Source organism: Crocodylus porosus, unplaced genomic scaffold (assembly GCF_001723895.1).
Source record: "Crocodylus porosus isolate Cpor-Errol unplaced genomic scaffold, CroPor_comp1, whole genome shotgun sequence".
Taxonomy (NCBI): Eukaryota; Metazoa; Chordata; order Crocodylia; family Crocodylidae; genus Crocodylus; species Crocodylus porosus.
The window spans coordinates 80,601,535-80,614,180 of record NW_017728948.1 but is presented as its reverse complement, the minus strand read 5'-3'; the positions used below and the strand labels follow the sequence as shown (position 1 = coordinate 80,614,180).

The 12,646-nt window shown below is 38.8% G+C and overlaps 1 protein-coding gene across 2 annotated transcripts in view; it reads left to right on the top strand.

Moving 5' to 3' along the window:
* LOC109321881 (WD repeat and FYVE domain-containing protein 3) overlaps positions 1–12,646 on the top strand; it is a 517,024-nt gene that overhangs the window by 46,430 nt on the left and 457,948 nt on the right. For both annotated transcript variants that reach the window (XM_019552640.1, XM_019552639.1), the window contains exons 10-13: positions 1,474–1,557; positions 6,842–7,019; positions 9,066–9,280; positions 11,502–11,614. In XM_019552640.1, the coding sequence (XP_019408185.1) occupies positions 1,474–1,557; positions 6,842–7,019; positions 9,066–9,280; positions 11,502–11,614 (590 nt within the window). The remainder of the gene's footprint in view (positions 1–1,473; positions 1,558–6,841; positions 7,020–9,065; positions 9,281–11,501; positions 11,615–12,646) is intronic.

The window sequence follows — 12,646 nt, the reverse complement described above, 5'->3', positions numbered from 1 at the left end:
GGGGAGGGAGAGTTGGTTTCCCTCCCCGCCCCCATGTCTGACAGTACCCATAAAGACTGCAGCTCTTTTAGTGTGTGCAGTAGGGTCAGTGAAGCTGTATGGATTAGGTTATGACACCAAAGAGAGAGATGCATCTAGTTTAAGATAACATCTGCTATTGCTTAAGCTACTTGTAAATATCTTTTTCCTTCATAAATATTACATCTTTGTACATCGCATCATAAGGTTAAAGATCCATTACTGTGCAGCTCACCCCAACTTCTGCCTCTGTTCAAGTTGGGGCAAGTTTGAAGCCTATCAGCAGATTATTATGTAGGAAATGAAATTGATTTTAGATAGCTACAGGTGGAATTCTTCAAGTTTCTATTTGTTTTTTTTTAGTTCTGATTGAGAATTGGAGATAATAGAGGCCTTGATTGCTACAGAGCAAGTATTTCATATAACTACTTCTGACTTTAAAATCACAAGTAGTGTATATATACTCCTAACCTTTCACACATTCCTAATCTTACATGCATGCACACATGATTTGAGAGTAATTCTCACTGGTATCTTCTTTTTCAAAATAATGGAGAGTCTAATTTAAGCGTTGTGGCTTGAGTTACTAATATTAAGCTTGGCTAATTGGCTATGCATTAGTCAGCATTTTAAAAAAATAGGGTCCTAGTTAGCACTAAATCAATGAGTTGATTTTGAAAGTGTGCTGACACTGCAGCAGCATCTAATTAAGTCGGTTGGAGCTGTAAGGTAGTTTCATCCCAGCATCTAACTTCAGGCTCTCGTTATTTTTTGCTGTGTTGCTGAGCACAGCAAATCATTATTCCTTCATCTTAGGGGGAAAAAATCTAACACAAAGAAACTTGATTTTTAGGCCTCAGTTTAAAATTGCCTTAAAACATTGAAATTGGGTGAAGGATAGCTCAAATAATAAGACCTATGATACTGGTTAGCAGTGGTATCTGAAGTATCAAAGATAAGGTAACTATAGCAAAAATGTTACTGGATAAGATACCTCATTATTCACCTTGTATGCCGTGCTATTCTTTAATCACCCTCTTTTTCTTCCTGCTTAAACTTTCTTGTGGTTGGTTTATGCTTGGGACAGTCTATCTGAAAATTAATACAACATATTTACTTGCTGAGATCTCACCTTCTGTCAATTCCTGTTCTGCTTAACCTTGAAGGATGTTCAGATTTGCTTATTTGATTATATAGGTAGAGAACTCTGAGCATCAAACAAACAAATGTGGTTCCCTAAGCATTGGAGAATGGTGCTATTAAAAAGTATGCTTTGCAAGTCTGTTTGTTTTACCTGATGCATGTTCCTTAGTAATGTTCTCTGTTGTCTCTGTTGCTTCTGGAGGAGGTATCCTATAATGGTTTTACTGGTGGTGATATTGTTAACTAACAAGCTTCTGGCCTGTGTTTTCTTTTCTAACCTCTCTATCCTACCCCTGTCTGTTTTGTCTGTAGTCGTGCAGAACAGATTCCTCCTTGCCTGACAAATGAGACTTCTCTCCCCTCTCCTTGGGGTACTCCTGCTTTGTCCAAGAAAAGGTACCGATCCTTTAAGAGAAGTTGATTTTTCTTCTGGTTTCTCTTCTCCATGTTATTTTTGTGGGGGTTTTTTTCTTAAGCTGCTGTTTGTTCTGGGGTACATGTTTGGTCAGCTAACAACCACTCCTGTGTATACCGTATAAGAATCTTAAACCATTGATTCTAGCATGTAAAACTAAAATATGTAGGACCAGATGAAAGCAAACATAAGATCTTGAAAACAAGCAATTCTAACTTTGTATTTCTTTAAAAAAAAAAAAAAAATATCAAATCCTATTATAAAAATGATTTAAGCAGTATGGATGCAACTCCTGGGATTGTTTCTTGGTAGTCAGACTGCTGTAATGAAACAAAACCAATTTTATTTAATATATTTCTTAAGAAAGGTACTTCCTTTTATTTTCAATACACTGAACACCTTTAAGAGATTCATCTACGCTAATTGTACTTTAGACGAGCAAAAAAAATCTGACCCCCAACTGCTTGCAAGTTCTGTTAATATTAATGTGATTTGGAAAGTCATCACAATTTACCAAATTCTGGAAGTCTTTCCCATTGTTCTTTTCTTTTTCTTAGCCGGTTTAATGTTTTGATTAAAGAGTGCTCACTCCCGTCTTATGAACATAATTTTAAGTCTCTAACAATGGGAAGACTACCAAAGTTGTGTTTGAAACTTGCTTGAAAAGGTGGTATTTGCAGTAAAAATGTATTTCCACAGAAATCCCTTTTTTGCCTTCCTAAGAGAAGCACATGTTGATATTCTTCTGGGCTTAACTTGAAAAAGACCTTGTTTCTAATAATTTAGTACCTTTCAGACTACCATTTCCTTTCTCTAATACCAAGGTATGTAGGAGCAAACTCAGCTGTTACATTCTGAAAAGGAAAGCATTTGCTGCTGAATTCCTTTCTATTTTCCTCATGTTGAAAGAAACAGACCTGTCCTATGGAATCCATACGCTTTTCTGTCTATAATATTGACCTCTATTACCAAGAATTGGATTTTTCTTTACTGGTTTGTTCTAGTCTCTTAAGTGTAAATAGCAGTACTTGCTCATATAAGCTGAATTGTTAAAAATACACAGATAAAGAAAAAGCATAATCTTGCCAATAGAATGCATTTAATGTTTGCCAAACAAGCTTTGAAGGGCAGCTAATCCCAGAAGACAATGAAAAAGAGGATGCCAGATTGGTAGTAGTCTCTCAGAATTAATTTTAAAAATATTTTAAGCTTTTTAAGTCATCCTGATAGTGAAAAATGTAGGAATCCTTTGGATGCTGCATTGTACATGACTGTATCATTATAGTTGGGTTAAACATCATATCTTGAGGTTTGATTTTTAAAAATAAACCATCAGATCATTCATTTTGGCTGAGCATTGGGGGTTGGTGTTAAGAGGAATGGAATGCATTTGCTATTGATAAATGAATGATGCCACTTTCTAAAATAGGTTGAATAGAAAATGAAGAAAAGATGAACATAGGGTATTACTGTTATCTTGGGTTAATTTATAAGTTAACATAAATTTATAACTTACGTAAGAGTAGACATAAATTCCAGGGTTCTCACAGAGTCTACAGCTAGGTGCTGTTCTAGATTGCTTCTGTTGACTTCAGTGGCAGCTACGGGGTTCTTGATACTTTCAGAATCAACACTTCCTTAGAAGTTTAAGTTCAGGCTCCTGTTTTGAAAACTTCGGTGAAAATGCTGGTATGAGGGCAATGTTCATTCTTTACTTGTTTTGTTTTGTCTGACTTCCTTTGCCTTCACGTATCTCCTCAGCTATTATGGTCTGTTCCACTAATTTAGATGATAAACTCCTCTGAGAAAGGTTTCTTGTTTCTTTGTTAGCATAGGGGACATGTATGATGTTATATAAAAAAATATATATTTTTTGTGCACTATGCACAAAAAATATGAAAGTACTGTGTATATATACATTTTAAGCTCTCGCTTTAAATACATACACAAATATCCATGTTCTAAGATTGTTGGTCTTTTTTCCCCCAAGTGATATTGGCTGCTAAACATTATGCTTTGTGTAAACACAGTATGGATGCTTTGTTATGTCATGCAGTTTTTTCAGGTAATATAGAAGCACTATGATTTCAGTCCTCTGTATTAATAAGTCACGAATGGCTTGCTTTGGTGGATTTTAAAGAGGTACTAATACTGACTTGAGGTTACCTGAACTGTCATCTTGGATGACAAATCTATGCAGAGAAGCCTTAAAATGAATAGAAAATGGCATGCATGTTTTCATTATTGTTATCCACTGGTTTGGAAAACATTTTAAGTAAGTCTGTCGTAGAAATGAGTTGAACAGTAGCTAATACCAGCAAATTCTATTCAGTTTTCAGTAAAGGAAGATCACTATACATACAGGCTATCTGGCTTATTTATGTATAGCATTTTGAGTTTGACTTTTTTTCCATCTTGTCATTCCCTCTCCCTGTGGATTTCCTTTTCTAGTTTATTTTTTTTTCATTCCCTTTCTTCTGGAAGGACAGTGAAGACATATGTTAGGCCCATATAAGTGTACGGGTACAGAAAAGCTGAAATGAAATTGGTAAAAGAATCAACTAAAGCTAGTGGGTAGTTTCACAGCATTTTTATAAGATCAGATTTATCTTTCTGTTTTAATATATGAATGTCAACTGGTAGTTTAAGACCTCTTGAAACAGGAACCTACTGAACATAAGAAAAATAAAGCAAACCTGCACGTTGTCCCATTAGTACTGACTAGATGTAATGGAAGATGAGAGAGAGTTTACTTTCTCTTAAACGATAGAAAAGCAAATCGTATGCATCTGGGTACCCTGTACCATGTTGGACTGCAAACTTTTTGAGGCAGGGTTTGTCTTGATAAATCATGTAGCGCAGTAAGCCTGAACTTGGCTACTATAGCATAAATGATTAAAAGGGTATGAATAGTCCTAAAAATCATAGAGTATGGCATTGGTATAAAGAATGATTGCTAGGTGCACTTGAAATTCTGTGCCAAAACGTTTTTAGAAATAATGTGAGGATGAAATTTAATGTTAGCCTGTTCTCAAAAAGGCTGACTAGAACACTTTGATATGTCTGGATTTTTAGTCCTTAAATTAAATGTGTGAACACTGTGACATTTGAGACTCCAAACTTTTACTGCAGAGGCAGAACTTTTCCTCCTCATGTGGAAAACTGGTATTTGCCAAGGGAACTGCCCATTTCCCTAACCTCAAATATTGTTTTGAGAGATGTATTAAATGGGGGGGCAAACATTAGTTTAACAGCTTTTTGTAGGATAATGTTACTACCTGTTTTGCTGTTCTTAGTGGTCATGTTTAGAGTAATGTTGTAGCTGTGATGGTCCAGGAATTATGCAACAGGCAAGGATTTCTTCAGTTGGTATGTTTTATTGGGCCAACTACATAATTGTCTTCCATTTGAAAGCTTGTCTTACTATCCCAACTCTGCAGTTCATCCAATAAAATATATCAACCTAAGAAATCCTTGCTTTTTTACTGTCCAATTTAAAACAAAAATACTCAGCTATAACAAAGTCAGAGCTTTGCCATATTTTTTAAAACTGGTATTTGGGGTCAAGAACAGATTGCTTAAACACTTCCAATAAGTCGTGCACTTTGTTTTATAGGTGGACAGAATGAAGAGAAAAAGATTTTTCCAGAGTTATAGCTGTATAAAACTAATCGTCAGCTCACTCACCCTCCCTTTCCTGTGTAACTAAAGCTGAATCCCTAAATGCTGCTTGAGACTGGTATACTTGGGTGGATCTATGATTTTGAAGAGAGCACTAATGGGTTTGAACTAAAGAGTCTGTGAAATTAGAGACTGGGAGCAGCCACCAAACAGCAGAATTGCCCTAATAAAGGTTAGCTTGATTAGTGGAACATCAAGACTATTGAAAAGGATTATTAATACCTTTTGGAGTGAAGAATAGCAAGCCATTAAAACAGTTAACTTCCGTAGCTGCCCGAACAGTAATGCCATAGCTGCTGCAATGTAGAACAGGAATCAAGCCAGGGTGCTTCCAACTCCAGGAAGAATATCAGCTTCCCACTTAATACACTGCTTTGGTGGGCTGATTTTGTGGGTAAAGTGCATGTTTTATATGAGAAAAGACAGTGCTCGGGGTCAGATCCAGAGGATGATGTAGTGTAGGTGGAGCCCCCCCTCTCCTGCTGGTACAGCTGCTGTTCCCAGCTGATCTGGGTGCAAGAGGGGAGCCCAGAGGCTCTGAGCCAGAGCTGCTCCTGTCCTACTCCAGCTGTCTCGACTAGGATTCAGATTCAGCCCAAATCAGGGACAGTGATTTGATTGGAATGCTGTCCCAATTTGATTTGGCCAAATCTGAATCTGAAGATTCAATGCTGATTCATAGACTCAGCGATTTGGCCATAGTCACAGCTTTAAAAGTTTTTTCTACATACCTTGAGGTACCAGACATGGCTTGTGAATGCTGCAGTGGTGGGGCAGGTGAAGCATCCCACAGGAGCGTAGAGGGCCCATCCACATGCTTAGCGGCAAACCTGGAAGTAGTGCCTCCTGGGTCTGGGGGGGCACCTGGGGTCCTCCCACAGCTCTCCAAGGGACCCCTCCACATCCCCCCGGCTTGACCCAATGTGCCCCCAAGTCCCAGGAGGCACCAGTTGCCGACCCAGGGCAGGGGGAGTACCTTGTGAGCTCCCTGGTGGACCCACAAGTGGACCGGAAGTGCTTCTGGTCCACATCCGGGTTTGCTGCCAAGCACACTGGGGACACACCTGCACTCCTGTGGGACGCTGTATCCGCCCCAGCACCTCAGTATTCATGAGCTGCCTGGTGCCTTGTGGTATGTAGAAAAAACATTTAAAGCTGTGTCTGTGTCCAAATCATTGAATCTCCCCGAATTGATTTGGAGGGTTCTGATTCGATTCGGAGAGATTAAAGGATCCCCAGATTTGATTTGGATTTGGAGATTTGGCTGATGAATCTCCACCAAATTGAGTGAGCTTTGCACAGCCCTACTTACTTTTTTAAAAGTGAAATCAAGGAATTTTAAAGAAATATATTTTTCAAGAGCTATATCATCTCTTCCTCAGGAGAAGTGGATTGCTAATCCAAAGCACACTACAGAAAATTAAAATTGTCCCAATCTGTCCTGGATGAATATCTGTTTTATAATTGAAGGCATGCTGAATTGGGTTTGGGTTTTTTTTCTGTATACAAGTTGAATGCTACAGCAATTAATAGACGAGTGCAGAGCTGATAATGAATGGGTCTATCTTTCATTTTGTTCTGCAGGTATGCCTATCATTCTGTTTCAGCTCCTCCTGTATATCCTCCCAAAAACATAACTGATTTGAAGCTCCTGACGGGAGCAACATCCACACAAAGTTCCGATGCTGTCATCATCCACCCTGGAGCAATGCTTGCTATGCTGGATCTTCTAGCCTCTGTTGGATTAACAACACAGCCAGAAGTAAGCCAAAACCTGTAGTTTGTAATAGTTTCTTGTGCATTTTTAAGGGTGAATGTGTGAGATGGGCTCTAAATCTGGAAACTGGTAAAGGAATACCGTCTCTTGTGACTAAGCTGCTAGTTGAGATCTAGTTTAGGGGTTAGTGAATTAGCAAAAACTTTAGTTGGGTTTAGCAACTTTTTCATTCACCTGGAGATTGAATTGTTCAGTTGCCCAAGCAAAGTAAAGTGCTGGCTTCACCCTAGGTGTCAAATGGCAGGTTGGTGTATCATGAGGTCATTTTGTGGCTGGCACTAATTGGCATCCTTACTACAAGAGCCTCCGGAGCTTAAAGGGATTCTGCAGTCTTTTTATCCTTCTCTTTAAGCCATCCCTGAAGCTGGTTCTTTTTAAGTCAAGGTTGAAGGATCTTGGCTAACCACTACTCAGTTGCTGCCCTTAATGTACAGTTGCTAGAGGATAAATAAGATTACACTGTCCAAACGGTTGCACCTTTGAGCGACCTTTATTTTCAAGGATAGGAAAGAAAGAGAAACTCTCTTAATTATTAATATGGTTCTTGGTAGACTGATAGTTCTACTTGCGTTTTTTGATTTAGTATTATTTGGTAATAGTTAAATATATGCTGCTATAATAAAGGCTTGTGCTGTTTCAAAACAGTTTTATCTGTCCTTATGTTATGCTTGTACTTGCAAAACTAATATGATCAGTATCATAGACTAGCAGAAGCATTATAGATAATTGCTTTCCCTTAGAAAAATACCTGGGTCCTCGGGTTTTTTAATTTACTTCTTGATGAAATATCACACAATAAGACAGTTGAGATCAGAATCTTCACAAGTGCTATGAATAGGGAACTTCTGAAATCGCAATCTCCCGATTTTTGCAGAAACTGTGATTACGGGCAGATCCTGTGAAAAAACATAGACTCTGTGTTATTGGCAGGGTCCCTGGAGGGGTGGGGTAAAAAAAGCTCACTAGAAAAAAAAAATGTTTGCTCCCTGTGCAGAGAGCTAGTAGTCTTTGTGGCTACTGCAGCCCAGCTGCACAGCCCATTGGAGAGGAAGATGGGGGAGAGAGGCTGCTGGCATGACAAGATGGCTGCTGACCCCACCCCTTGCCACTAATTGCCTGTGAGGGCTGTCCATCATACCACCCTGCCCCTTACCACCAGTCAGTGGTGAGGGGCTGGGCTACATGATGGATAGCTCTTGCAGTCAGTGGCAAGAGGCAGGGCTGCTGGGGCCCCCTGGCCAGTAAGATGTGTAGGAGTGGGGGCTGCCATGCTCCACCTGCAAAAATGGCTGCTAGCCCTGTGGTCTGCCCATGAAATCAGCTGGCAGCCATCTCGAGTTCAGTAGACTGTTAGTTATGAAGCCTTGTTTTCTCCTGAAACATCCAGTGTCATAGATGGTTGGAGTCCAGGCAGGGCACTGGACTGAATAGTTAATTAACACTGTTTGGCAATTTCTTTATGATTGTTTCATTACAGGTATCGGTGATAATTTTAATTAAACCTTTTAGAAAATATGTATTTTATGCTTCTAGTTCATTTGACTGAAAGGGCTTTATTTGATCCTTTTGCTGACAGTCACTTAAAATACATTTCAGTTGTGGCATCTTCCTCGGAGAACCTTATTTATCAGAATGAATCTTCAAAAGCTTTCAAGCTTTTCTTGCTGTGATTTACATTTTTATTCTCTCTCTCTAATTCTTCTCTCTAATGTTGATGAACCTGTAAACTTGTGATGTTCAGAATATTACTAGTAGATTTATTGCATAAAATGTGAAATTTTAGGGAATATTATGAAAGTGTAGGTCTGATGAGGATAAAACTTTTAAACAAGCTGATTGTACTTCTGAGTCTTTGTATTTCTATTTAAATTATAAGTTATAATAATCAGCTGTACTAGAGCAATTTGGAGAAGAACAGGAATACTTCATAAATTAAATCTTCTTTACACATTTTTAAAATAGCATAACAGGAAAACGTGTTAATGATGATGAATTCCTTTATATATTACTGTTGCACATGGTTTTTTCCAGCATGCCCTGGATCTTCAGTTTGCAGTGGCCAACATACTGCAATCTCTGGTGCATACAGACAGAAACCAGCAAGTCATGTGTGAAGCTGGACTCCACGCAAGACTTTTACAGAGATGTAGTGCTGCTCTTGCTGATGAGGACCATTCATTGCACCCCCCACTCCAGAGAATGTTTGAAAGGCTGGCCTCTCAGGCACTGGAGCCAATGGTGTTGAGGTTGGGGGAAAAAAACTGTACTTAGATTATTGATGTGGATATTGGTGGTACATAGACTTCCTTGGCTGGCTCCTTTTTGGGACTTGAATTTATTAGAAAAATGTGAAAGAATAATTTATTGCATGTGAGAATGACCTTGTTTTATGTATAATCCTATTTTGAAAATGCAACATTTTTTTTCATTTTAAGATTTAATTAAAATATAATACTTCCTTTTGGATAACTATATTTACCTGGGTCCAAGATGATTGTGAATTTACAACAACCTCCCCCCCCCCCCAAATAATTGGATTCTCTACATGGGAAAATTATAAATTTCTTATTTTCCATTATAGAATTTAATTATTGAAGGATCATCTTAAATTCATCTCTCCCCCAGTCTCCATCTCCCACAAGCTGTGTCAGGGAAAGCAATGGCAGGGGACAAGGGGACCAGACCCCCACCCTTTGCTCCCATGCCTGTTTCCCCCAACACCTGCCCTGTGCTGTTCCCCTGCTACCTGTACCTCCACACCATGCCTCTCCCCACTGTTTGCCTCTGAAGCAGTTCTGGCTCTAGGGGAGTCAGCAGCAGCAGCCCCACCCTAGTCCAGCCAGGCAGAAAGAGTAGGGAGTAATTCTGGGCTTAGCTGGATCAGAGCTGAAGCCAGAGCCTGAGGTAAACAGCAGAGAAACAGTTGTGCAGACTCCCTTGTGTGCTCCCCTACTCACTAAAGGTCTACCTCATGCACCCCCAAGCCAGAGCTGAGCCATCACCTGTCCCAGGACAAGCCCCCTCCATGTTGTCCTGGGACAGGTAAGATAGAGAAAACTTTATCTTGGATTCAAGTAAATATGATATTTAAATTAAACTCTACTGAGAAACATGTATTTGCAGTTCCTTGCTTGGTTGACAGCAAGAGAAAACTGGAAGTTTTAAAAATGTACAATTAATGGATTCAAAAGGATGACCCTACTATAGAAGGGTCTGTATAGACTTTCTGAAAATCACAAAATACCTTAAGCAAGGCAAGATGCAGTTCTCTCCTCTTTAACTTATACTTGAAGGAAAAAGATGAGTCAGAGAAGATCTTTAAGGCTTGTGGGTTCTTTCCCCAAATTGGGTAAAAGCTGTACTTTAATGATAGTTTTTCATCTTAGTGAAAATAAATTTGTTGTACAGCAACATACAGGGTTCCAAGACAGGATTTGGTAGGCTTATGATTTCACCCTTATTTCTGACATTTCCTGCTGGTTTTAAAATGCATTGATCACTGTAGCTTTATTTCTCCTGCATATTAACAGAAGTGCATGGGGATGCCTATCTAGCAAGCAATAAATGAGCAGTTGGCATGTGTATTATGAAAGAGGGAAAGAACAGCGTTTAAAATGAAACAAGCTGCACTTGCAAATATTGAAGATTGCATACTGAACTAGATGGATTGCTATATTTGTAATGGCATTTTCCTGCTGAATAGCGCATTGAAAGCTGGCCCAGACTTACTGACTGCCTTACTGTCTGAGAGTTGATCAGAAACCACTACAATGATTTCTGCATTAGTTGGTAGTCTCAGCAGTGGGATTAAGGGTTTAAGAAGGCATGGAGACTAAATTTCCATCTCACCCCCTTGAAACTGTCCTCCAAATGACATTGGCACAGATTGGAAATGCAGTGTTGAGAATTATTGTGGCAGAGCATCCTATGCTGTACCTTTCCAGAATAGGAACAGATGACTTCAGCTTTCAGAGCTAACATTCTGGTTCTTTTAATGAAGTATAATTTGATTTAAAGAAATTGGAGGAAGAATTTCCCAGATACTTAATAGTCTTCAGAACCAATATATAGATATTATACACAATATCTAATATTATATAATACAACATTTTCTGTTCTGTATATAATACAACATTGTGGCCATCTAACAACATTTAATGATTCATTATAGAAAAAGGTATAGATACTCTAGAAACCAAAATACGTGATTTGATTGATCAGAAATACAAAACTCTAGTCGTGGTAATCCATTAATTTATCAGCACTGTATACAGATATATGCAATAATTAAAAATAGAAATAGCATTGAATTTATATTTATTTGCTTTTAGAATTAATGCTTTAATTATATTATTTTGCAAGTTTAAATATATTCTAATTGACTCTAGGTTGTAACTCATTCTAGTCTTACAAACCAGAAAGCAAGTAAGCAACTTGACTTGAATAATTTTTATGTCTCCTAACCAGGGAATTTTTACGTTTGGGAAATCCTTTGAATTGCGGAGCTTGGGACAAAAAATTGTTGAAACAGTATAGAGTACACAAGCCCAGCTCATTAAGTTATGAACCAGAAATGAGAAGTAAGTGTTTAAACATTAGAAATTTTTGTGGTGCTTCATGAGATCTGAAGACATCATTATCCTAAGACATACTTGCTTTTTTTTTCTTTGGTTGCTGGATCCTTACAATACAGTATTCATGTTTGGAGTGGTCTATTGTCATCAGCAAGACTAATGGAAGAGTTAGTTATGTGTATGAATATCTGAAACTGCATTTAAAACTTTAAAATACTTGTTGGGAAGAATACAAAACTTTGGGAATAACTTCAGTTTCGTTGTGAGATTGAATGAATTATTTTTTTTCAGTTTACAAAAGAAACCCGAGTGTATCACAGTATGGGCATGAGGCAGTCTTTCTGCTGAAAATGAATTAATGGAAGGATGCAGTTGTGGCTAAGGCACTGAACAGGAATTGATGAGACCTAGGTTCAGTTTCCAGCTCTTTTGTGTTCTTTGATTTCTCTGCCTTAGTTCAGTGAGGATAATACTTCTTATCTTTAGAGGGGTTGTTGAGATGCTCTCTTTATTAATGAATAACAAGCACTAAAATATTACGGTGAAAGTGGCATTTTAAAAGTCTGAATACAATGTCTGTTCAAATCCGAGACAAGATTTTTTTACCCCCTTCAACATGGGGGTGGGGGAGGGGGAGCCCCTCATCTTGGTTTTGAATGCAAGTGTGGGAGGGGGAGGCAGGCAGTAGGGGTCTGCAAAACGGGGCTTACTTGATTGGATTTGGCATGAACTGGGGGCAGTGATTTGATTTGTTGATTCAGATAACTGTCCCCGATTTGATTTGGCCAAATCTGAATCTGACGATTCAATGCTGATTCAGAGAATCAGCGATTTGGACATAAACACAGCTTTAAATGTTTTTGTTACATACCTCGAGGGACCAGAACTGCTTGCGAACACTGCGATGCTGGGGTGAATGGAGCATTCCAAAGGAGCGTGGGGGGAGAGGGGCCCCTGCATGCTTGGTGATGAACCTGGAAGTGGGCTGGAAATACTTCTGGTCCAGTTCTAGGTCCTCTGGGGAGCTTGGCAATTGGC